The 27,439-nt window shown below is 36.9% G+C and overlaps 1 protein-coding gene and 1 pseudogene across 1 annotated transcript in view; one reads left to right on the forward strand and one right to left on the reverse strand.

Annotated features, from left to right (window-relative positions):
- Positions 1-27,439, forward strand: part of IL1RAPL1 (interleukin 1 receptor accessory protein like 1) — a 1,264,984-nt gene that overhangs the window by 737,156 nt on the left and 500,389 nt on the right. Inside the window, exons 4-5 of the mRNA XM_070603331.1 lie at positions 22,284-22,470; positions 25,027-25,180. Coding sequence (XP_070459432.1) covers positions 22,284-22,470; positions 25,027-25,180 — 341 coding nt within the window. The remainder of the gene's footprint in view (positions 1-22,283; positions 22,471-25,026; positions 25,181-27,439) is intronic.
- On the reverse strand, positions 170-2,920 carry LOC103558207 (transcription factor SPT20 homolog pseudogene; annotated as a pseudogene).

Here is a 27,439-nt window from a genome sequence, read left to right on the forward strand (position 1 = left end):
CTCTGTTATTATTTAAGAAGGATAGAGTTGTGCTTCTGTATAGTTTGTACACCTAGCAATGTAAAATATTGAGACATTAAAGACAAAAATGAAGTAAAAACTTAGAAATCCTTTGACTCAATGCTCCTGTGTTTTTTTTTTTAAAAAAGAGAAAAAAGTAATGCAAGACTCAGGATTTTGGAGTGGTTCGTGTGCCTCTCTTCATTTCACCTTTGGGCTAGCGTACTGTGTGCTCAGTGGGTGGATGTGGCTGAGCAGTTTGGGCTGCTACTGTTGCCATAGCCACTGGGTGCTGGAAGATTCTCAGTTGTAGCTGCTGCTGTGGCTGTAGCTGCGGCTGCAGTTGTGGCTGCAAGGCAGAGGAGAGCTGGACTCTCTTTTGAGGAAGACTTTGCCCAGGTCTTCCCTGGGCAGAGCAGAGTTGAGACAACAAAGCTGTCTGGGGCTGCAGAAAACTTCCCATTCCACTGAGGTGGATGGCAACAGCTTGCTGAGCAGATCCGGTCAGGTTTTGACTGGCTGAACCTTGCACAGAACCCTGCGGCACTGGCTATTGGGGATGAAAAGTTGTGGGTCGCTGAAATTGTTGTTGTGGAATCAACTGATAGAGCCCCTGCTGCTGCTGCAGCTGTGGCTGAGGCTGAAGCTGAGGCTGAGGCTTGAGGCTGGTACGGAGGCCGAGGCTGCAGCATCAGCTTCGGCTGAGGCTTCGGCTGTGGTTGAGGCTGAGGCTGCAGCTTCAGCTGAGGCTGTGGCTGTGGCTGCTGAGGCTGCTGCGGCTGCTGCTGGGTGTTCAAAATGAGTGAACCTTGTGGAAGCTGGAGTAGAGTTAAGGGCCTGAGACCTGGAACATTTTTAAAATTAAGTTGAACACTTCCTTGAGAAGGTACCTGTGTTGTAGCCAGCAGTGCATTTTGTGGCCGACCTCCTGACGGCAGGTTGCTGGGCTTGATTCCTGCAGGAGCTGCGGCCGGAGTGGTAGAGTTCAGCACGAGGTTCGGACCTCTCACCAAAGGCTGGGCTTTATGAACAGGGCCCACCACTTCAATGACCTTGAGGCTAGTGGAGTTGGCCGTGACCTGGGTAGCTGGGATTCTTTGTGATGAGCTGGCAGTGGACAGGGCAGCTGCAGGAAATGTGCTAACTTGATTCACTTCCGCAGAGGATTTCTGGGAAAGACTTGGTAGTTTAGAAGCAGAGGCAGGAGATGGAGATTTATGAAAGCTGGTTGCCTGCTGTGGAGGAAAACTGTTACCTGCGGAACTCTTTCCTGAGCTCAAAGGAAGTTTGATGAGTGGAGGTGGAGGTTTGACTCCCTTCTCCAGTACTGAAGACTGAATCGACACTGAACTGACTGAACCAACAGTCTTAGGCTGTTCTGTTTCCTTCCCTGGAGAAAGTGGGCTGAGATTGGCTGAGCCACTGGAGCTGTGTGACATCTTGACTGGACAGTTGATGTTCTTCTGGACCAATTCCTCAGACTGACTGACTACCTTCCCAGCATCAGTCTTCGACCCAGGCATGAAACTATTTGAATGGTCATCTTTGGAGGAGTCGAGGGGAGACATCTTTCTCTCACATCTGACTTTTTTATGTGAACTTCTTTTTCCAGAGATAAGTGGATCATTAAGTGAACATATGAAGAACATCTTTGTTTTCTGGTACTGATCACCAGCTTCCCATTCAAATGCAGAATCATCTTTTACTTCATGGGCTGGCCAGCCTGTTGGCTGGGAGTCATCAGAGTTGACAGACTTGTTCCCTGTAGCATAGTTCTCCACATCCACTTCAGAAGGCACCACCAAGTCACAGGGTCTCTGTTCCCACACATCCACACAATTTCCTGCTCCAGAAATTTTGAGGTCATACTGCTCACCTGCGTTACTCTCTTTGCTTGGTTGGCAATAAGTCATACTGTTAGCTCAGGTGGAGGTGGGCCATGAGGGAGCTCCTGCTGCCGACTCAGAGCCTGGCTCGAGCACCTCTTGAAGCAGCATTTCATTGGGCCAGTGTTCCTCTTCTGCTTGTTACTGAGCAGACTGTTTGCAGTGCTGGCTACTGACACAGAAGGATCAAGACACAGTGGTTCAGCTGTGGCTAAGATCACTTGGCTCTCGAGCAACAGTTTGTCCTCCTGGGTCCATGTCTGGCTGTCGCTGGTTAGGGACTCTACATCGCAGGCTAATGTGTGCATGGTTGGTCGTAAGAGAATGTGCCTGCTCTGGTAACCAGGGGCCTCCACGTCACTGGACTGCCTGTAGTCCCGTATTTCTGCGATGACGCATCCACAGTGAAAAACGTTCACCTGAGATTTTTCCAGGAGACCCACCAAAACAGGAGGTAATTCTTCTGCATCCAAGTACTGGAGCAGTTCCCCCTCTTCATAAGACAGTCGAATGGTCTCCGAATACGAGCCATTTTCTCCCCTGAGCATCAGCGAGTATCCCTGCCCTCCTGGGTGTAGATTGACCATCGGCGCATAAGACAGGGGCCCTAAAAGAAGAGAAAGCGTAAGTGCGTTGATGAAGCGAAGTGAAAATCGTGTCTTTGGTATCATGTATAATTCTGCATAACGCCCAACTCCACAGTGGAACCACCAGCCTAACTTCAATATAGACACCCAGAAATCCTCCCCCAAGGAAGCACTAGGCAAAATTCTTGCAAGTTTCCGAAAATACCTTTCTCTATATGGGTTGCTGCCTGTGTGCTAGGCCTCGCCTTGCCTCGCCTTGCGTTGTTTCCCCTGGCTAGGCGGGAAGTCGGAAGTCGACATGGCAGGCTCAGGCCGCACAGCCTTCTGTGCGCCTGCGTGCCACCTCCGGCTGTGCATTCCGCCCAGTAGCAGGTGTTGTGTCTCGTGGTCTACACTTTCTGTTCTGGTGCCTGTGGTTACTACTGGCGAGTTGGGCCACGCATCCATGTCTAGTCTATGCTGTTTTAGAAGATAACAATAAAAATCATTTCTAGGGACTGATGCAGTGCCATCTTTTTTTCCCTTTGCTTTTGTAAAATAACAAAGAATAGAAAAGTACAAATATAAATATGTCCTATGTGCTCTCCTCCTTCCCATAAAAAATGTTTGTTCGTTCAACCAACAACTACTTTTGAGAATGAATTATGATAAAATGCTAGGATTGAGACAATAGTACCAATGACAAATGACTTGCTATGGAAGAGTTCACAGTTTCGTTGGGGAGGCAAACAAGTAACTAGATAAATAGAATACACCCCAATTTATAAACTTTTAGACAGAATGATAAAGGAGAGGAAGTGCTAAACATGGGAAAATGAGAAAAACTATTCCCCAAAGAGGTAATAGTTGAGCTTTCTTAAATGATGAATAGAAACTTATCGGACAAATAAAAGGAGTCAAATCATGGCAATTCTGGAGTTAGGAGAGAAATCTAGACTGAAGCTATTGATGAAGATGCTGTCAACATCTATTACAAGTTATTTTCCAGAGAGTTCTCACCAAGAGTCAGGCATATTTCAAAGTTATTCAAAATACACTATGTAGTGCTCCAGGAACTTTACAAGGCAAACATTTTTACCCTCATTTTTCAAATGAAAAAACTGACATTCTACCAACTTAAGTAATGAGCTCAAGGTTACAAAATAGTAAGCAGTTGAGGCAGGGTACAAACCTAAATCTCTGATGCCAAAGCCGGACTTCGTTCTACTTTTCTATGAAACTACGCCTAAAAGCCAAGGAGCACTTGGAAACATTGATAGGGAATTTGATGGCAGGTGTCCAAGTGGCTATCATCTTAAACTCACATGCAAATTTCATGTTTCTTTCACAAATGCAGTACATTAAATTATTTATCTTGAAGCAAAACTGATCATTCATAAAGATGCCCCATTAGAACCAGTCAATGTAGTTTTAAAGTTTGCATGGAAAGATAAACACCCAAGAAGAGTGAAGAAGTTGTCCTAAATAATAAGCAATGGCAGAAGACTTGCCTTACCAGATATTATATCATATTAAACAGTGTGTTACTGGTGCATAAATTTCAACAAAGATAAGTCGAACATTTAGAGATCTAAGAACTAATTCCCAAAACACACTGAAGTTTGTTATACACTAAGAGTGACATCACATGTCAGCAGAGAACAGATACAGTTTTCACTCAGTGGTGTTGTTTAAAAAGGAAGCTGTTTGAGAAAAAAATAAACTTTTGTCTATCTTACCGTTTCTATAAAAATAAATAGATCAATGATGAAACTATAAAACTCCTAGAAGAAAATATCAGCGAATTAAAGAATATATGTAATTGTAGAGTAGAGGAAGTCTTTCTAAAAGACACAAAATCCAGAAGGTATAAAGTGAAAGATTGATGCAATCATTACAAAGAAATAAAAGGCAATCTGCATGGCATACAATCAGAATGAAATTAAATGATAACATCTGGGAGAAAATATTTGCAATATACTTCAAAAAGAAGTAATATCCTTAATATAAAAAGATCTTACAACTCTGCCATACTATTTTATGATATAAAATAGTATTTTTTGTGTTCATTTTTTTTTGTTCCCACAAGTTGTCTTTATACTAATACCTTTATATAATCATTTTAGTCCTCTTTTTTTCTTACTTAAATTTTTACTATTATATCAGCTTTAAATAATATTTTAATTCTCACCTACATGTTAATGAATCGGGTTACTCTATATTGTTTTCTCCCTTCTCTTGAATTTTTTGGTTCTGTTATTCCTGTTTTATCAGAGCAAATAACATATACACGTTATTCCTCTAACCTTCATATTGCCTTTATTTTAGTACCAGATCTTTAATTAAGTATGCTCGCTACCAAAATTTCTCCAAATCTTTACTCTTTCATTGTAAAATTCTCGTTCTCTATTTGTAGGAAGGGTTCATAGGTACAATATTTCCTGAGATCCTGTTTTTTAATGTTTAAAACCTAACTTGTTATAAAATCTTGGCTCATACTGTCCTTTCCTTTAGATTCTGGAAAATGTTGCTCTGCTGTTGTGCTTTGTGCTTTCCTTGTTATGTAAGTGACTTGACCTTTTTCTCTGCAGGTTCAGAGGATACATTCTTTATTCTTAAAGTGTTATAGTTTTACTGAGATATTTCTTGAAACTGGCCATTCTTTCTCAGTTTTCCTGGGTACATGATAGGTCCTTTTAATATGTAAATTTAGGGCTTTTATTTTAGCAAACATTTTTTGAACTATAGTCTTAAAATATTTCTTCTGTTCCTTGATTTGCTTTTTTTCCTTCAGAGATTTCAGCTATAAGTATGTTGGATAATACCTTCCTGTCTTTTCCGTCATGTTCTTTCTAAACCTTCTTGTATTACTACATTTTCTTGTCTCTTTTATATTCTATCCTTTATGAGCCTATGTTAATTGTAGTCATACCTGTTCTCCCTCCGGAACTCTATTAGTTTTGTATTGCTGCCATAACAAATTACCATAAACTTAGTGGCTTAAAACAGCACTTGTTTTATTTTTTTCCTCACAGTTTTGTAGGTCATAACACAGGGCAGGTTCAGCTTAGCATCACACAAGTCCAAAATTAATGTTGACTGGGCTGGGCTCTTAACTGGAGGATCTGAGGATGAATCCACTTGCAAGCTCATTCAAGTAGTTGGCCAAATTCAGATTCTTGTGATTATAGGATTAAGATTTTCATTTTCTTGCTGGTTGTCAACCAGGGGCCACTCTCCATTCCTAAAAGTTGCTGACATTCTTTGGCAACTGTCCTCCTCCATCCTTAAGCCAGTGTGGGCACACTGAATCATTTTCATGCTTCCTCTTCTGCCACCAGCTGGAGAAAAGTCTTTGCTTTCGAGGGCCCATCTGGATAATCCAGGATAATCTTCCCTACTTTAAATTCGGGTACCACATTATATACCATAATTACAGGAGTGGTAACATTATATTTACATATTCTGAGAATCAGAATGGATCATCTTTCACTGGACATTTTAGAAATTCTGCCTGCCACAGGCACCTTGTAATTTAGTCCTCATTTATTCCCTTTCTCTCCTGAGTTTGGCTAGCTCCTGTTTCATATCTTCCTGTTATTTGTCTTTTACTATTTGGAGGTTTTTTTAAAAAAACATTATGATTCATATTGTTCTTCCAATTCTGCAATTGCGTGTTTAAGTATAAAGCTACTGTTGGAGTGTTGAATTAAAAGTTTCCTCTGCTTTGTGCAAGTATGGATGTTTATGTATGCAGTGTGTTTTCTGCTGTACTGATTCTGATTTTTTTGGCTTTTTGCCTTCTGAAACAGTGATAGAAGATACTTTGAGGTGGGTAAGGTAGGGAGATATCATGGCTTACTTAATTTCATATTTCAAGACCACCTTCTTTTGCTGTCATTATGATATGTAGATTTTATTTTTGTTATTGTTGGTGGTAATGGTATTTTTGCAAATGGTACATTTTTTTTCACAAGTCTGGTTTCTTCTGATTCTTTGACACTTCTTACTTCATTAGAGCTTTTTAACTTCAGTCAGTTCCTTTTTTTTCTTCACCATAAATCTTCAAAGGACATGTTTCCTCTCAAAGGTACCTCTCTCTTCCTGAGAAGAGATGACCACCTCTGGTCCTATACTCTTTGTATTCTCCTTTCTTTTGATTCCCCAATAACCAGTGCTCTAATCTACCTGGTCTCAAATCATTTGCCAGTATTTCCCATCTCAGAATTTTGCCTCAAAAACCTCCTGCAAATTAATAAAAATAAGATCATTGACCCAGGAGACAAATAAGGATCAAAATGATAGTTCACAAAAGAAGGAATACAAATGCTATTTAAGTATATGAAAAGATATTCAACCTCACAAATAATAGAATTGCAAGTGAAAACTAAAATAAAAGACCATGTTTTTACCGATTAGATTGCCAAAGGTTAAATCACTTCATGGCTTATCATGTTAGCTAATGGTGTGGGGAAACAGATACTCTCAAACATTGTTGAGGGAGGTAATTAGTCCAATTCTTATGGATAACAAAGAACCTGGTAATAGGATTTGCCCTCAGGTTTAGCTTCAGGAGGGCTGGGACTCAGAGGTGGGGATTTTCCACCTTTGACATGCATTCATTAAAAATTTACTTATTTTCAATTTCTTAAAAAGGTACAACATTTACTCTGTTACTTTGTACCCCACCAGTACACAACTGTTATCTATCAGTGGGGGCAGGAATACTTCATTCTGGTTATCACTTGGTAACATAAGAGCACTCAAGAGGAAATGAATAGCAAGCACAAAAGCCTAGAGAAATACTGGCATTTAAGGGAGAAGGACAGAATGAATAGAGGCACAAAAGGGAAACCAAGAGAAGGCCCTTCTAATAAAATCTCAAGATGAATGGACGTAAATAGCTTTAAATGTCATATTGTGCTCAAGCCAGATAATGACTGAAAGCCAGGAGGCTATTGATAGCCCTAGTAACAACATTTTCTGAGAAATAGTGGTGAGAAAATTCAGACCATAGTAGAGGAAGTGAGGAGCCTGTGTTGAGAAAGTAAGGAGAGTAGTTTACACTACCATGGAAATATTTTGATTAGTGAAGAGAAAGAGATAAGTTACTGGTAGACAAAGAGGACGTACACGTGCACACAAAGAAAACCTCTGTGTAGAATCTCTCAATAACGCACAAGGGATCAGGTAAATATAACGTGTAATGATATTATCCATAATGTTATTTTGAAATTTTAGGAAAGGATGTAAGCCTTCATGTAGACTTTAATTTGACAAATGAGAAACTAACATACCCAAAGCCACAATTCAAATTAATGACTTACTCCTGTTATGTGCTTTATACATTATGGACATAATAAATGGTAAATAAAGACATCAGTAACTACAAAGTCAAATTATGTAGCAATACTTTGTATAATTTGGATTACAAATAAATCTATATTAGTAAAAGAAAACCAGAAGTCAGAAGCAATGTAATAGCTTTTGCAAATTAGCCACCAAGGTAGTCAATTACAATTGCATTTAAAAGACTAGTAAACAGAAGAGCTTTGAAAGTGGGAATGATTACAATGCTATTGCGCAAATTGTAGCTTTAAAAAAGCACTCAAGGAGACGATGTCCAGTTCATCATTATGATATTCTTCTTGTGTGTATGAAGAATAATTTGGGAAAACCCTGCATCCTGATAAGACTGCATATAATGAGGTTGAACTCCTCCATTCCATAAGAATTCTCTCTCTGTTTTGTTCTTGCTATTATCATAATGGACTTTCAAGGAAGAAGCAGATATTGCAACTGGAAATCATGTATACAATAAAGCCATTTTCAAGTCTTTGTAACAGTTCTTTCGTATGAAAAGAACTTGAGAAATAATCTTATAGTATTGACAGGAAAAAAGTTTTGACAGTTGACTGTTGCAGAGTCCTGTGTAATTATTCTACCTCTCCTCTGACTAGGGATAAGTCTTTTTCATATGACCCATACTTGCGAAAATACTGAGTTTCAAAATGTCCGTTCTGTGTACACAGCTGTTGGCATCCACAAATATTTAACTATCCAGTTTTAGACTCCCCTCGGTGATTCAGCCATCTAAAACTAAGAAAAGAGAGCAGAGCTAATAATAGACAAGCCTTCATTCATGGTGTTTTATTTATTTATTTTCTCCCTACTGCTGCATCCGGGGATGCCTTCCACTTTATGCCTCACATCAACTGCGGCTCTTTCTGGCAACAGTACGAGACAAGTTTAACTGAATTTCAAATGTATGGGACTTCGCTCCCAGAAAGGGTGTTTTATTCATATTGAACCTTTCTATAAAAATGAAAAGTTGAATCTGGAGAACAGAAATGGAAGAAGGCTGTATTCATAGTAGGATAAGGAGATTAAATATAAAGAGCTATGTGATTTATCTCTTTTATGAGGTGCTGCTGGAAAGGAGATTAAGCTTTCAAAAAATAGTGACCTTGATATAAATTCCATATTTAGCCAGTGGTGAAATGTTATAAATAATGAAGAGTTTGTGAAACAACATCGGGCATAAGTGAGAAGATTCAAGAGATGTAGTGAGGTTGACAATAAGCCAAGGGGTGAAACCCTCACTTCAGGTAATAGTAACGGCAATAATATATATTACGTAGCGGTTTGTCCACTACAAAGTATATTTACCTCAGGATACTATTTGCTTCTCACAACAACTCTATGAGATTATGTATCCTTATAATTTTATAATCAGGTAACTGAAATTTAGGGAAGACAAGTCACTTGTCCATGATCACACAGTAGGTTCCTTTGCCCATGAGACCTCCTCTTCTTCTTGTATTCTTTATCACATTTGGATAAAAATTAGACCTTCTCATGTTTTGTTTTTAAATTTTTAATCGTATCTCTAACATTTCTCTGTGGTGTTATATTCTGACAACCGCAAAGTGTCATATTCCTATATTCTTTGTTGACAAGAATCTTTAATATAATTGTCACATTCTAAGCATGTTATATTTATAAAGAAACACAAATTATTAGACCATTTTCTTTTTTCTAAAAATGGCCTATTTTGGCCAAGTAAAGTTATTAGATTGCTGGTATTTAAATCATTTGTTCCTTTAGTGAATTGTACGTGATTCAGATTAATGGTTCTTCTTTCTAGTCAGAAAAGTCTGAAAATTACTATTGACCGGAATTGATACTAAAATTGCATAAAAAGTATTGAAAAAAATCAACCGTGAAATATGGATAAATCATATAGAATAAAAAGGTCTTTCCCCAAAAATGTATAATTCTGCCTTTAAATTTAGCTCACAGTTTAATTCTGCTTTTTTTTTCCTTGTCTCTCTTTTTTTGTTTTAGATATATAAATAAGACTTTCATCATAGACTGGAAAATGCAAAAGTACCTTAATTTATTAAATGTACTCTGTTTAAACAGTGTTATTTGTAACATTTGCAAACATATAATTATATAATTTGTTTATCTCTCTTTTACCTCATGGGAGACTTTTAAGAATTTATGTAGAATTTAAACACTCAGATATTTGTTTCTGAAACCACTGTGTTGGCCAGGATCTAGTCAGTTAAGGTGAATTCATTCCAAGCACTTCAGTGGGGGAATTTATTATGGGAAATGGATTATAAATATGTTAGAAGAGATGAAATGGCAGGACATGAGGCAATCCCAAGGTTAGCAATGGCAGGAAGCCACAACCACCCCTCTGTCTGGAGGGAACAAAAGAGGAAAGAAGTGGTGTTACCCCACCCAGAAGCCAAAATGACTGATCTCATTTGGGAAAAATCCAACGTAGAAGTCAGTTAGCAGGAGAGCTGGGGAACTAGAGGATATAGTTAAGAGATAAAGTGATGAACAAGACAGATAAGCCTCCCTCTCTTATGGTGCTTACACTGTAAGCAAGAGAAAATATATCTATATAAAGAAAGAAAATCAAGAAAATATCAATTAGTGATAATTGATAAATATAAAACACAGTGATATACTGAAGAATTATAAGGCTTTACTGTTCTCGTGGATTTTTTTTGGTTTAATTTGATTTTTTAAATATTGCATTGAAATATTATTTATCTTGATTATTGAGTTTTTAGTGCCTCCTCACTTGCCTCTTGCTACTTCTGTTGAGGTAATGTCTCAAAGGACTTCTGGCTATTTTGCTTGAGCATCTAGGTGAATAGTGTGGCTATCAGGGAAGTAGGAGAGACTAGGCTAAGAGTAGATTTGAGGGTAAAAGTAAAGATTTGTCTGTGAGGCACCTTAGGTCTGAAATAATTTTTTAGATTTCAAGTATAGTAAATAGGCAACTGAATATATAAATCTAGAATTCAGAAAGAGGTCCGAGCTGGAGATACAAATACAGGCGACAAAATACAGACATGATATTTAAAGTGAGAGAGTTAAATGAGATGACATAAAAGGAAAGTAAATGAGATAATGCATATCAAGCTTTTTAAAGATAATTGTTTTATTGAGATATAATTCACATACCATAAAATTCATCCATTTAAAGTGTACAATTCAATGTTTTTTTAAAATTTTCTGGTTACATTTTAAAATTTTTTTATTAAAGTAACATTGGTTTATAACATTATATAAATTTCAGGTGTACATCGTTATATTTAGATTTCTGTCTAGACTACATCATGTTCACCACCCAAAGACTAATTACCATCCATCACGGTATACATGTGCCCTGTCACCTCTTTCGCCTTCCTCCCTCCCTCCTTCCCTTCCCTCCCTCCTTCCTTTCCCTCCCTCCCTCCTTACCAGAGTAACCACTAATCTAATCTCTGTAGCTGTTGTTTTTTAATTTTTATTGTAGTAAAATATGCATAGCATAAACTTTACAATTTTAATCATTTTAATTGCATAATTTAGTGGCATTAAGTGTATTCACAATGTTATACAACTGTCACGACTACCCATTTCCAGAACTTTTTCTTCATCCCAAACAGAAACTCTGTTTCCATTAAACAATAACTCCTTGTTCTTTCTTCCCCTCAACCTCAAGTAACCTGTTTTAGTTTATTTCTATCAATTTGTCTATTCTAGGTATATTATATAAGTGGAGTCAACCAATATTTGTCCTTCTGTGTCTGTCTTATTTCACTTAGCATAATATTTTCAAGGTTCATCCATGTTGTATTATATATCAGAATTGCATTCCTTTTAAAAGCCAAATAATATTCTATTGCATATATATACATATATATGTAAACACACACACACCACATTTTATCCATTCATCTTTTGATAGACATTTTAGTCGTTTCCACCTCTTGTCTGTTGTAAGTAATGCTGCTATGAACACTGATGTATAAGTATCTAAGTCCCTGCTTTCAGTTCGTTTAGGTATATACCTCGGTTTAGGAATTGCTGGATCATATGCTCAGTCAATGTATAATTTTTTGAGGAACCGCCAAACTGGTTTTCCACAGTGGCTACACCATTTTACATTCCCACCAGCCAAGTACAAGGGTTTCAATTTCTCCATTTCCTTGCCAAAACTTGTTTTCCATTTTTTTATCATAGCCATCCTAAAGGGTGTGAAGTGGTATCATATAAAGCTTTTTACACAATGTTCCTCCCTCCATCATTTCCTCTCAGCAGATTACAAGCTCCATAAAAGCAAGTACTTTGCCTACTCACTGCTTTATCCCCAGCTGGGCCAGACACATAGTCTTTGTCCAATAAATATGTATTGACTGAATGAATGACTTTCAAATGTTCAATAAGTAATAGTTAATTCACTCCTTTAATAAATGATAGTTATATATTCACTCCTATGTTATGTTGAGTGTCCCCCTGCTGGGCTTAATGGTTTTGTTTTGTTTTTATGAAATGGCATGCCTTTGCTCCAAGAAGTTTAAGAGGCAATATGCTGGGGCCGGCCTGGTGGTGCAGCCATTAAGTTCACATGTTCCACTTCCGTGGCCTGGGGTTTGCTGGTTTGGATCTCGGGCGTGGACCTACGCACCATTTGTCCAGCCATGCCGTGGCAGGCATCCCACATATAAAGTAGAGGAAGATGGGCATAGATGTTGGAAGATGGGCATAGATGTTAGCTCAGGGCCAGTCTTCCTCAGAAAAAAGAGGAGGATTGGCGACGGATGTTAGCTCAGGGCTGATCTTCCTCAAAAAAAGGGAGTGGGGCAATATGCTGAATTTTACATAGAATGAAACTGTCTCAAATCATAACAGGAGAAAAGGAGATGAAAGAGTTGAAAAATGTGAAATTAGAAAATGATGAAAAGAGCAAGCAGGATCTCACATGTTACCTTCAAATTAGAGCACCAAGCTGGTGCCATGAACATGTAAGTTGAGACAAGTGGCTGGGACCTGTCCTTCAGGGAGCACTTCTGGCTTGCATTTCCATTTCCCCCAAACATTTCTTGGGTGTGGAATAGTTTTCCTGAATACAGACATGCTGTTCTGTCTTCTTTGTGTCTGCAGAAATTGGACCACTCTCTAAATGTGCTAAATTCAAAGAGGTCACATTTTTACATGAAACTCTGATTGTGAATTTTGGTAAACAATATATCTTTATGCTGTTCTAATCTCCAAAGTCTGGAAATACACACTTCTGTCAATCTTATGGAATATATTCAGTTTTTTTCTTTATATGTAATTAAGAATATGATATAAATGTCCTTTATAATTAAGGTTATTTTCTATCTTCACAGTTAATTTTCTTTATTACTTATATTTTTCTTTTGAAGTCAAGGAAAGCAAAGCTATTATCAGGAAATATTGACCCTGCAAAGTAAAACCGAATGAAGCATATGCCATTATGACATTTAAAAAATATTTAGAGAAGCATTAGTAGAAAAATAATTACTGATTGTGGGGGCTGTTTCCTGACATTGTCCAGATTTGATTTACGTGTAGTAGGGAAAAAAGCATGTTTTTAAAATTCGAAAACTTAATCTAACTCTGAAAAATCTGTTTGTGAATGGCTACGATTTCAGCGAACTCTGGTACTTCTCTCTCCTCTTTAGAGATCAATATAGGTTTTGTTTTACCCTGTTACATGTTTCCCCAGAATTTTCATTATAATATGAGAGAGTTGGGGTGTAGGATTAGTCGAGCATCTAGATCCTGGGTCACCTCTTCTCCACAACAGTCCAGGAGCAAGATTTACAGTACAAGAACTACACAGTCACTTTAGAAAAAGTTGCCTGTGTGATGCTTGGAGGGAAAAAAGTGATTTGCAACTGACCCAAATGTGGCTCACACATTTATCCTCCCTTTCCCTTATCTTTCAAATCAGGAAGGCCAACTACCATTAGAAGAAGCTCTGCTATATGTAGGGTGGGAGAAGGCGCGAATCAGGTGATTGCAGGTAGCTATTCAGTGCTAGAAAATCTTTACAGCTGTATTATAATTTTTTTACTGGGCCTGGAAGACACCTCTTTGCTTGCCACATTCACTGTCAAGAAGTGTGTCTTATTTCAAACAAGCATACCACGAAAAGGGGTAAAAACTAGTATGATGGGTTGTAGCTGAGAGTTGTTTAGCGAGATTAAGCAAAAAAGAAATGTAATCAGAGCTATGTAACCATTAACTAATAGTTCATTCATTCATTCATTTAACAAATATCTATTGAGAGTACCTACGATATGCCTGGCACTGTACTAGGCACTTATGGAAATCATTAGACCTTTTAAGTCCATAGCCTCAACAGGCTGTCAGTAAACGCATTCCTGTAATGGATTATTCTCATGTGCCAGGAGAAACCGGATTGTTCAGAAGGGGAGAAAGAGCTTAAGAAGTTTTAAAAAAATAGTGCCTGATTCATTAAAAAGTTAAGCATAGAATTACCATATGACCCAACATTTCTACTCTTATACTCAAAAGTGTTGAAAGAAGGGACTCAGACAAATACTTGTACATGAATGTTCATAGCAGCATTATTCTCAATAGATAAAATGGAAGCAAGCCCAAATGTCCATCAGCTTATGTACGAAAAAGCTAAATATCATATTACTCATCCAACAAAAGGAATGAAATACGGATGCATACTACAACATGGCTGAACCTTGAGCACATTATGCTAAGTGCAAGAAGCCAGACACAAAAGTCCACATGTTGTATGATTCCTTTTATACGAAAGACTTTGAGTAAGCAGATCCATTAAGGCAGAAAGCAGATTGGTGGTTGCCGGGGGCTGAGGTGATGCGAAAATGGGGAGTTATTGCTAATGCATATGGTTTTCCTTTTGGAATGATGAAAATGTCTTAGAACTAGATGGAAGTGATGGTTGCATAACATCATGAATGTATTAAATGATGCTTAATTGTATACTTTCAAATAGCTAATGGTTAATTTTATGCTGTATGAATTTTACCTCAGTTAAAAAAAACGTGTGCCTCTAAGAATTCAAAAAGCACACATCTAACTCTCTTATTTTACATATTATGAGAAGACTAAATATTAACAGAGGAGGCAGCTAAATAGTTGGAAATAAGTAATTACAAATTGTGATTGATATGAAGAAAATAAACAAAGGAATAAGACGGATAAAGATCCAGGAGGTCAGCCATAGCTTCTCTGAAGAAATTATTTGCAATTTATGTGACCTTGAACCCACGTCCTGGGCCTCAGTTTCCTTCAGTGACATGTTTTGTTCTCTCTTTCTCTCCCTTTTCTTCTCCCTCAAGTAGTCTGAAAGGAGGGCTTGGGGTCTACAGCGGTAAAGTTCGAAAGTGCTCATGCCCAGGAATAACTCAGGCAGAGAAATACTGGACTAGGATTTCACATGCCAAGGCCTCCTCAAATCTAATATTCTAGAATATTAGGCTAGAAAAATAGAAACGGTAAAATTATATTAAGCATTTTCCACCAAAAAAGAGGGAGATAATTATTTTGAATTTATAGTTAGCAGAAGACCATGAATGAAGTTCAATTTACCAGTTAAATTTAAAAGAAAAAAATTCAAATGAGAAGGCAATAAACTGGCATTTTTAGGTCTTACCATTTGTTCGGTGGTCTCACTCTAATCTCTTCACGAGGGCTGATTTCAACCACAGTTAAATCAATAGGTCCTCCAGAGCTCTTCTAGAAAGAAAACCTAATCCAAACAAATTTCACATTTAGTGCCAGTAGCTATAAACATAGTGTGTGTAAGAAAGATAAGATTTAACAGCAGGACCACATGCTTAGCTTCAGGCATCACCATAAAGACTGAGAGAAAAAAATTTTAAATATAGAAAAAATTGGAAGGCTTTAAGATTTTAAATAAACTATCAAAGTATTTTTAAGGCTTAACAAACCATAAGATGTTCCCTCCACAATCAAACCCTGACGTTTTTGATTCTCAGCACTTTATTTTCACAACTACTTAGACACTATGGTCAAATTTATGGGTAAGGAGCCACCTTACAGACAGTTCAGTTCTGCTTGGGTCTGTAGTTGCTGGACTTTCAGATTTGCTGTGCCTCTGTGCTGCTCTTGAGTGCCCAAACGTTTATGACACTTCAAAAATACTCTATGCTTTTAATTTTACAAAACAATTATGTATGAAGATTATGACTTGAAAAATGACCAAAGAATGTTAGAGTGGACTATATAAAATATAGAAGCAGAGAACAACTTAATTCTTTAAAAACATTGGTCAAATCCCTGTGTCTTTCTCAGCACTTCATAAAGTGGGAAAAGATTTCCAAACATTATGGAAATGTTATTATTTCCCCTAGGGACCTGAGAATTAGCATAATATGTAGGTCAAGTGTTTAGTGACGCTGTTAGAGGATATATTTAACAATCATCTTACTGGTAATTCTGTTATAGTAGAAGAGAGACACTGAACACTACGCATTATCATGCATAGGAGGTGTGATTACAGAATTATTGAAACTGTGCTACCCTTAGGTATGGCTCAACGTGGTTTTTATTATACTTTTATCAGCTCATCAGGTAATATATAAAATTTCCCTTCCTACACATATTTTTCTTTCTTACCTCCTGCCTGCACTACCCAAATTTCCATACCTCAATCTGTAGTTGTGCAGCTTTGTCATCCTTTAAAAGATGAATTTGAAGCTCTCTGGTAGCTTCCATGCATGCCAATTCAGAATCTTTGTCTATTTCAGAGTAGCACACTGCTAAGAAACCTGTGGAGAACTTCAATGCACTGTACTGACTTCCAGAGACTGTACTTATGGAAATTAATTTTATTTTTGTGTCATATATTTGTTTCTTGATTATGTCCAAAAATATCTGTTAGTTCCTAATATTTGCACTGGATTTAAGGTTAGATTTTTTTCCCCCTTATAAGACAGGACCCTAAACCAGTCCTTTCAGAAACCAGTCCTGGGGGCCAGCCTGGTGGTGCAGCGGTTAAGTTCGCACGTTCCACTTCTCAGCGGCCTGTGGTTTGCTGGTTCGGATCCCGGGTGCGGACAGGGCACTGCTTGGCAAAAGCCATGCTGTGGCAGGCGTCCCACGTATAAAGTGGAGGAAGATGGGTGTGGATGTTAGCTCAGGGCCAGTCTTCCTCAGCAAAAAGAGGAGGATTGGCAGTAGTTAGCTCAGGGCTAATCTTCCTCAAGAAAAAAAAATAGTAAAAAAATAGCCAGTCCTTTTGCAAGTATGTATACATACAGAGAGAGAGAAAGTATGTAGCAGAAAGAGCTGAAGAAACCATGATATTTCTTTGAGATCTGCTACTTGCTCCCTTTTGGTCCTTATTAGATTTTTGGGAGTTTAAGGACATACATTTTCAAAGAAATCCAAGTTGGAGCATATGCTGCCTTTCTCCAGAAGACATCTATTTTGGGATTTGAAATAATATAAAATTAGAGGCTAAGAATGGGTAACTTTCTTTTGTTTTAAACAATGCTAAATATATTATGTGTATATATATATATATTTTATGTGTGCTAACCCAGCACTAATTATCTTCTGTAGCATATAGAAGGGACAAATGAATTAGAAGTTTAAAGGTGTGAGTTCTAATCTCATTTCTGCCACTAATTAGATAGTAGAACTTGGACAAATCGTTGACTTCTTTAGGCATTGAGTCTCTTTGCTGTAACCTCAGGAAGTTGAAAGAAGTAACTCTGTCTGAATTGTTTGTACAATACATTGTGTGTACTTGGTGTGTACTGCAGGGTCACCCTTGCCAGAGAAAACTAGATCTTTTTAAAATTCACATTAATATTATTTCTTCCTTGCACAGGATAATTGAGTGTTGGCTCTCAATTGTGAACAGTTTTTTTCTCCACATACATGTATAACCATTTTAAAAACATTAAAACCAGCAGTCATGATTTAACTTTTTGCCTAGATTGCAGCTCATCTGTTGTAAATAATAGAAGCCAAGTAGGTATGTGCGGACGACTTTTACCATAAGTCCTGTAGGAGCATTCTCCTTACCCCAGTTACCCAATTCCACAGTGTTTCCCTGATGGCAGGGAGCCACAGCACCACAGCAGTCATCCTGCAAATTTGATGATGGCGGATGGTACTCTTTACTTTGAGAGTGCGTAATTCCCCTCAAGAGGATCATATGTTTATTAATCTGTCACAAGTTGCTTGCGTCCTGTTAGCTCTTCTCAGTAAATAGGACCATAGCGTTCATTGGATGCTGCTTTATTTTTAGCTTTTTGAATCACCTCCTGATGAACAGAAACAGTAAACAAGTATTAAAACATCGAAAGTAATTTGAAAATAGTGCTTTCCTGGGGAGTCTGGAATTCCAGACGTTACCAGACAGTTGTAAATCGGCAGTCACCTCACATTGCTGGGGAATAAAAGCCAGGAAAATAAGAATATCTAAGTGTGCTCATATGGAGGCACTTTCTGAAAATCAGGGGTCAGTTGCATTTATAGAACAGCAGGAGGGGAAAACTGGAGTGAGGAGTCCATATTATTTTTCATCAACTTTACTCATTCTTGTCCAGCCCACTCAGATATCCCCGATGAAAAATGTAAGAACTTATCTGAATTCTTATCTTTCACACTAATTAAACACCAAACACCAAGGCACTGTCATGGCTATATTGTCTGCTCTACCTCCTGATCAAACACCGTGTGACCATACTGCAAAATGGAAATAGAGGGGAGGCAGGGAAAAGGGACACAGTCCTGATAATAAGATGTAACACTTGCTGAGTGCTGGCTGTAAGACGGGCACTGTTCTAACCTCTTTATATTTTAACATATTTGATTCCCACAACAACCTATGGGGTCTTTAGTATCATTTTCTCCTATACAAATGAGGAAATGGAAGCTTAGGGAACCAAGTCACTTTCTCTAGTTTTCAAAAATAATGAGAATTGAGCTGGAATCTGAACCTCTGCGGGTGGACTTTGGCGATCTTGCACTTAACTGGACCCTGCCTGTATTAAAGAACGTCCGGTGATTGATACAAGGAGGTGTGGAGAAACAAACAAAAGTAATCAATGTTTGAGGAGAAAGAAAACCTAAGACTCATGAATTTAAAAGATGATCACAGAAGTTTCAAAATTAGAATTCACCGATTTACTTCTTAGAAAATTCTCCGTTCTTTAAGAATTCTAACGGGTTGTACAATTATCAGTGTTATTCCAAAACCTGAACGCTTTCTTACAACACATTTGAATGTGTCCTAAGGTAGTTAATAGCTTAACTTAGATCATTACTTTTTTCTGAAAAAAATTATCTTAAAATGAGCCTGGGAAGAGCATGCTCTAGTCTGTACTAGAGTAAAATTAATAAATAATACATGAGCAATATTGCTAGAAACCCAAAGAGGATTTTTTTTTCACTTGGGTGTGAAGCTCAAGCTAAAATTGAACATACTTTCTTTTCTCTCAAAGCTGTTTCTTTTTCGGTATTTTCCATGCTTAAAGATTGACTCTACCTTTCATATACTCATCTGAGAAAAATTCTTCATCATCTTGGATGCCTCTCTCTTTACTCCTTCACTCTCATATCCATTCTATAACTTAAATATACTTTGAACATGATCCCTCCTTTCTATCTCAATGGGCATTGCCTTGTTGCAGCTGCCATGTTTCTTCCCAAATGAATGCAATTGCTTTCTAGTTTGTCTGACTGCACTTAGTCCTCCTTCCAATCCAATCCATTTTTGTCACTACAATCCGAAAAATCCTTCCAAAATCAAAATTTTATCATTTCCTAACAGAAAGTCCAAATTCTTTGCAGTGGCTTGCATGACTTTCAGTCTGGCTCCTGCACATCTCTCCAGGCTCAGTTCCTGCTGTTCCCTTATAACTACTTCATAATCCAGCCACACCAAATTATTTGCAGTTTCTCACACGTGTCAAGTTGTTTCATGCCTTCAAGCCTTTGTGCATACTGTTCCCCGAAATAGCCTTCCTTAGAATTGCCAAATTCTTACTTATTGTTTAAGACAACCAGGTATCACCGTGTGAAGTCTTGTTTCTTTCTTTGACACTACTGTGGTAGTATATAGCTCTTTGTAGTGCTTATCACATGGGATTTCAACTGTTTACTTGTGTATCACTTCTCCTGCATTGGGAGGGGCTGAGGGCAGGGAATATGTCTTATCATTCTAGTAAAATCTCTGAACATGTTCTCTCAGGACTTTTTTAAGGCTGCTGATTGATTTTGTTTAAAGGTTAAGGGTTTCACCCATGAAATATTTTAGATGTACGTGTAGGCTGCATATTATACGAAGCTAGAGACATCTACATTCAATAATTCTACGTAATAATTTTGTAGCAGTTTTCTTTGTTACCCTATACAAAGCTGAATAATTAACTGTGAAGGAAGACTCTATTTTGCTCTTCTCCTCTCAACACTTCTGACACCAGATGTGCAGGGTTTTTTTTTTTTTTCACACCAAGCAATTCTGCAACACCAGCTGGATGTCCTACAATTCGGTTCAGTTCTGACACTATCACTTGTTAGCATCAGATCCCACAGGTTAAGGACTCAGTCCTACAAGAGTATCCCCCCACTACAATTCAGACACCAATTGCAAGTCCAGGTCATCGCTTGTGCTTCTGACAAACTGGGTACAAATCAGAGGTTCCCACAACCCCGTCCTTGGATTCAATCATTTGCTAGATGGCTAGCAAAACTCAGGCAAACAGTTGAATTACTATTGCTGATTTATTACAAAGAATATTTCAAAGGATACAAGTGAACACCCAGATGGAAGACATGTATAGGGCAAGGTATGGGGGAAGAGGCACAGAGCTTCCATGCCCTCTCCAGGCATGCCACCCTCTCAGAACTTCCACGTGTTCATCAACCCTGAACCTCACCAGTCTTTGTGTTCTAGAGGTTTTATAGAGCTTATTCTCCAGCACTTGTCACCTTCCCTGAAGGTCAGTGAGTGGGGCTGAAAGTTCCAACCCTCTGGTCACTTGGTCTTTCTGTTGACCAGTCCCATCCTGAGGCTAAAGGGGCTCCACCCTAAGTCAATTTATTAGCAGAAACTCAGGTGTAATCAAAAGGGGCTCCTTTCGAATAACAAAAGACACTTATCAATCAGGAAATTCCAAGAGTTTTATGAGATCTGTGCCAGGAACCAAGGACAAAGACCAAATATATTTTTTATTATACCACAGCTAACCTATCTATTTTCTGGCCATTCTCATCATGTCATATTAGCATTTTAAAAAAAGCTAGAATCTAAATCCAATTGCTGCTTAAATGTCAAAGCACCTTGGCTGGATAAGGAGGAGGACTTGGGGGCTGTGGTCATGTGCACCAATGCAGAACAGAGAGGAACCAACATCACTGAGCATCTATGACAGGCCAAGCAGATTTTGATTCAATATCCCATTTAATACTTGGACAAGTGTTGTCCCACACCTGAGATTCAGAGGAGTTAAATAAGTTGCCTGAAGTTGCAGATACTAATCAGTGAAACACAAATCTAAGACTTTGATGGCCAAGTACACAAATAAGCCGTTGGGCACTTACCAAATGAGAAGTTCTCTACAAAACCTTGAATCTGATGTTTTATTCCTCTTTATTTTCACTGCCTGGCACCATGCCTGACACATTATCGATGTTCATTGAAAGTCCAGAGACTTAATTAGCAAACAGAAATAGTGCAATTTACAAGAAAACTTCCTTTGGTCCAACTCTTTCAAAGAGATCTCTAAACATGGTTTCTATTCTCGTGTATTCCAATTTATAAACCTGATTTAGGAAGCAGCTAGGAGTAAAATGAGACACTGATTTAATGAACTGATTCTGTAGAATCTGTCAATCTGTATGGGGTTGTCTTTACTTAATATATTAGAATGTTTCCCTTGTCTGAAACCTGGACTCCAAGTCTCAACCCAAAGGGATATGGGCTTGTAAAGATAGTGAGTTTGCAATACTTTTACCCAAGATTGTTTTCTTCCTAGACTCATTGATAGCTTGTCCTCTTTTGAAGACAACCAGTACTATAAGAATTGGGCAGCCTTATTGCTGTCCTTCCGTTATGCGTAATAGGTCAGTTACCTTTTTCTGCTTCTCTATTAAGTTTGCCAACTTTAGCATAAACCCAGGCCTAACTTCTTTCCTGGACCTAAATCTTCCTTTATTCCTTTCATTTTTCCAGGTAGAAAAATCTTTATTGAACATTTTTTCAAACCAAACCTGTATATGATACAAAACTTTTTTTTCCAGCAAATGAGAAATGAACACATGGTTTCACAGAACCAAGCACTGTTTAGCTGGGTGACAAGAGAGAGTCCTGTGGAATAAGCCATGATATACCACAACCTGGCATTAATCAATCAATGCAGTTTTGGGTTTTTTTCTCTCTTTTTTGTTTTAAGTGAAGTAAATACACTGCCTTGGCAGCACTTGCTTTTTGTTCACACCAGGCCACCATATTTTTTCTGCTTCGTTACAGAAACTCCACTTACTGTATGAAAGTATCCATTTCGCTGACGGTGGGCGAAAATGACACTGGGCTCTGCTACAATTCCAGGATGAAATACTTTGATAAAGCTGAACTTAGCAAAAGCAAGGAAATTTCGTGCCGTGACATAGAAGATTTTTTACTACCAACCAGAGAACCTGAAATCCTATGGTATAAGGTATGGCCTGTGAATGATTTTATTGCTTATAAATAGATTACTGTGTATCTTATTCTTGAACAAGTTGGATAAAAAACTTTAAATGGGTGTGATATAGTTCAGCTCTGCCTTCTTAAAATATTAAAGCAAGTTTTGCCCATCATAAATTTTCAAACCAGTGGTTTTAATAAATGCTAGTCAATATTTATATTGGTAGTCCATTGTAATAAGCTATTGTGTTTATGTTTATTTCTTGTTTATACTGACGATTATTTCAAGTCTATTATAATCTATGTTGATAATTTCAGGAACTAATGTATGTTAAGCGTTGATTTCAGAGCTCTTCATATAGACAGTCCAAAATGTCCCCACATAAGGAGAGAAAAGATTAATTTGCTTCTGTGGTAAAATGGTACACTCGTTTTATTGAAATGTTCTGTTTAATGGGAGTATCTTTGTGCATATTCTAATTATTTTCACATAAAAGCATACATATTTTGAAAAATAACATCTGATGAAAATTTATAACATTATAAAAATAGTGTTAGATTAACTGTTTTTCAAAAACCAAAAGAAGCTTTAGACTTAAGCAGAATAATCCAACCCCTGTCCTTCCTATCACATCATTGACTTTTCTGAATTTTAGGATTTGAATGTACTCTTCAGCTTTATTTATACCATAATAGATGTTTTTGTTATTGAATGTACTCAAGAAAATACAATAGAGATGTTATGAACATTTGTCTGGAGTATTTTATCCATGGTTTATAGGTTCCTAGTGTAAAATTTGCTTTTTTCAACTCACTGGAAGTAGCCATTTAGGAAGCTGGACCTCTTAGTAACTAGATCCAAAAACGCCAATCTACAGAATGTGAGCCCTCACGACTGATTGCTCGTGAATTCCAAACCTAGTAGAAATGAAACAACAAGCAAATCTTTGACAGTTTTTAAAGGATTTTGCCAAAATTAGTAATGCCCTTCTCTGAGTAAGACTTAATTTTGATTCTCGATAATAAGCAATGGAGGATTCAGAATATCAAGGGAACCGTTGAAGTATTTTTCTGCTCTTTTCTTGGATTTCTATCTTAGCCAATGTTAAACAGCCCTCCAGTATTAGCCCTACTGATTTCTGTTCCTGTGCAGATGAGTTTTGTTTTTTCCCTTTTTTAATTGTATGAGTATTTCTCTCCCTGATTCTCTGTGGTTTGCCTGCTTTCCACAGGCAGATTCTGAGCAAGCTCTAATGATTACTTCAAAGGGAAGAGGCATTAGGGAAGTTTGCTCCAAGGTCTCCAAGAACAAATATTTTTCTAGTGCTCTTATGTGTACATTCAGCTTCTAGATGCGCAATTTCTTTGTTGCTTGCTAATAAGTTGATCTTAAGAGTTATGCACTTCTCACTTTTTGAAACAGTATCTCAAAATTTGCTGAAACATTAGAACTCTGGACACACACACATACATTCACACACTCAATTTTTTAAATGGCTGGCCTCACATTGATTTTTTAGTCGTGTTTCCACCATCTCTCCAATCGTTATGACCTTATATAAGGACCATAACTAGGGGAGTGATGCGTGGAAGTACAGTATATGTGGAATTTAAAATTCTTGAAAAATTCAGATTATTTTTCCGTAGTCAAGGGAATATATTCTCCATTCATTCAGCGCACAATTTATGTAATTATGACAGTTTTTGCAATGAATATGAGCTTATGAAATGTATATTTTGGTCTGAAATAACTGGATAATTGTCCCTCAATTATGCACAGGCATTGAGCCACATAATCAAAATAATGGCCTGCAAAAATTTGATTCGGCAATAAATTTTTTTAGAAATAATGTTAGCTCTGAATAATGTCAGGGTTTGAAGCTATTTTATTCTCATTCCATTGATTTCGGATCTGGCTAGAGGAAATGGACTTGTGCTTGGCAAAAGCAGAAATCTCCTGGGCCAACATCATTTTAACCCAAAGCTTAATTCAGAGACCATAATTTGTTAGACCCAGCAACAATGAAATTAGATATTTATGGAACTATAAAGACCTTGCATATAAATCTTGGCCATTTCTTTCATGGATTATATAGTGTACATACCATGAAGATTGAATTATATCTAAATGTAACATTAAAAGATTTAAAGTATTGAAATAGAAACATTTTCTTCTATAGAATTAATTTTTCTACTTTCCACTAAAATAATTCGTTTTATATTTTATGTTATCAGTATCAAGGTGGTTAATTTTATAATCATCAATTGTGGAGTATTTGCTTCTAAAAAATGATGTCAGGAGTAATATGAACAAATGTTCCTTTTCTTATATCTAATAAATCAATGCATATCTGATTTAGAGACACTAATCTTAACAATTAATAAAGTGACTCTTGCTAAAAATACTCTTTTCATATTTAGGTACTTGATTTCCTGGAGATGTGGAGAAGATAGGAAAATCTAGCATTAATTCCAAACTCTTTAGCCCGTTTAAAATATAACTTTAGAAGCTTTTAGTTTGGTTGTTTTAAATACTTTATTTTTCAGTTACTTTATGCACCTCAAAAGTTTTATGTTCTTCATGTAGGAATGTAGGACAAAAACTTGGAGGCCAAGTATTGTATTCAAAAGAGATACCCTGCTTATAAGAGAAGTCAGAGAAGACGACATTGGAAATTATACCTGTGAATTAAAATATGGAGGCTTCGTTGTGAGAAGGACTACTGAATTAACTGTTACAGGTGAGCACAGTCTCCCATATTTCACTTGCAAGTAATGAAACTACCGTTTTAAATTTAGTTTTTGTGCTGCATATTGATTTTATCAAATGTATGCAATGAAAGGAAGCACTTAACCAAATGCTAAGTGGATTTCTATAGGTAAAACTTATTTCTCCTTGCTTTTAAATCATGTTGCACTAAAATGCATTTGGAAAGTTAAAGAAAATATGCTTAGGGAATTATAGAAATGTTAACTTTTGAAAGTACTTGAAATAATGAGTTTACAATTGCAGAAAATTGTGCTTGTATTTTGTAATGGTATCATTTTTGGAAACATTTTCTAAAGTGTTGAAATGGAACATATGAAATCTACCTCTGTCTTCCTGTCTTGCTCCAAATTAGAAAAATTACTTTTTCATTCATTACTCTATGAATCTGACATAAGTATTCTCATGAACTTGAAAATAACATAGTTTTAGGTACAATAATTGAATAACTATATGAGGTGCAGTACGTGGAGTCATTTCCATATCTGGTTGCTAAGATAGAAGGACATGCCAACAAGATTCAGAACATTGTCTGTAATCATGAATCTACAGCTCGCTAGTCGTATGACCTTGTTTGAATCACCACAACCTTCAAAATATCAGTTTCCTCATGTATAAAATGACAATTATAAAATTTGCCTTGTTTATTTCATAGGGTTTTTGCAAGGATCAAATGAGGTAAGGTAATAGGTATGAAATCAATTTGCAAAATGTAGAATTATATCCAAAGGGGCATCACTTTTTTCATTTTTATGTCATGTAAAATATTGTATGCATACTTATTTTTCTTTTACTTTATAGTGTACTTCTGTATAATTGGTTCTGAGAGAAAAAAGGGGGAAAAAGCAAGAGCAATATTAGCAAGTTAAAGATATTATTCTCATCTTACTGAGAAAGAGTCTTCTCAGTAACTTGTTTTGTACAATCATATTTGTGAAACATATATAGAAAAGTATAAAAAGGATATCACGGACTTTCAAGAGACTTTCATTTGTTCATTGATTCACTTAAAATAGTTTTCCTATATATGAAAAGTGTTGTGTTGTAGTCACTTCATCTTATAATAATCATCTTTTCTTTCAAATCTTGAAATTATATTTTGACTTAAAAACTAAATTCAATTTCATGAAATTCATTTGGTAAGTAGTAATTATTCGGATGGAGAGAAAATTTAGTTAAATAAGGTACTCTTTGGTAATGCCTTTGATAAATATTAGACTCAGTAAATAACCGACACTTGCAGTATATGCTACACTTGAATAATGAACAGACATTCAGTCTTGTATTATGTACCTGTGGTATGCATCTGTATGATTTACCCTACTTTGCTCTCCTGTTTTGCTGTGTGTAGTAGGTCTCTGTATAGAAAATTAAAATTAACACTTTATCACTTTACCTCTCTGATTAACAGAACAGTGAAAAATATAACTGTCAATACTTGAATTTTATTTACAATAAATACTGAATTTTTTATTATTTATTTTTTGCTCTCAATCTGTACTGAAGTAGCTTTTCCAAGGAGTAGGTATTGAGACAAAGGAATTTTAAAATATAATGAAAAAACGTCTATTCTGAAAAGAAGATGAAGGTACTTCTAGTCTTCGTTCTTTGGAGTGTGGAACTAACCCTTGTGAAGCACATCTTTCCCTTTTCTAGAAATACTAGGATACTAAACCACTATCTAGTAAGAGGCACTTGGAAAACAAGCCTGTGCAGACTAGAAACTGGGTCCCAAATGGTAAAACGACTTAAATGAAGCTAGTTTGTATAACCAATAATGGAATCATTTTCTCCTAAATGCTACCCAGGGCTACTATGTTTTCCTAACTTCATTTCTCCAAAAATATCTTCTTTTCTTTATATGAAGAGGAATAATTATTTCTTAATATCCAAGAGAAACTTACTGAATCATTTAATGAAAGTTTTCATTAAACTGATTATCGTGAATACATCTAACTTAAGTAGCCTTACCTGTGACATGGATTTGGGCAAAAAAGTTATAAAGCAAAGTTTGACTCTATAGGAAATTCTGGGTGGATGGGAGAGCTGCGTGCCTTAGGATGAGAAAATAATATTATTAAAATGCATTTTAGATATTAACAAGTCTATCGACAAGATGTCTTTATGCATAACATTGCTTTAAATGCTGTGACACTAGAGCACATTTACTTTGCCCATGGCCAAATTCAAGAACACGTCTTAGAACCCAAATTGTATCACTCAGTAAAGCAAC

Source organism: Equus przewalskii, chromosome X (genome assembly GCF_037783145.1).
Source record: "Equus przewalskii isolate Varuska chromosome X, EquPr2, whole genome shotgun sequence".
Lineage (NCBI taxonomy): Eukaryota > Metazoa > Chordata > Mammalia > Perissodactyla > Equidae > Equus > Equus przewalskii.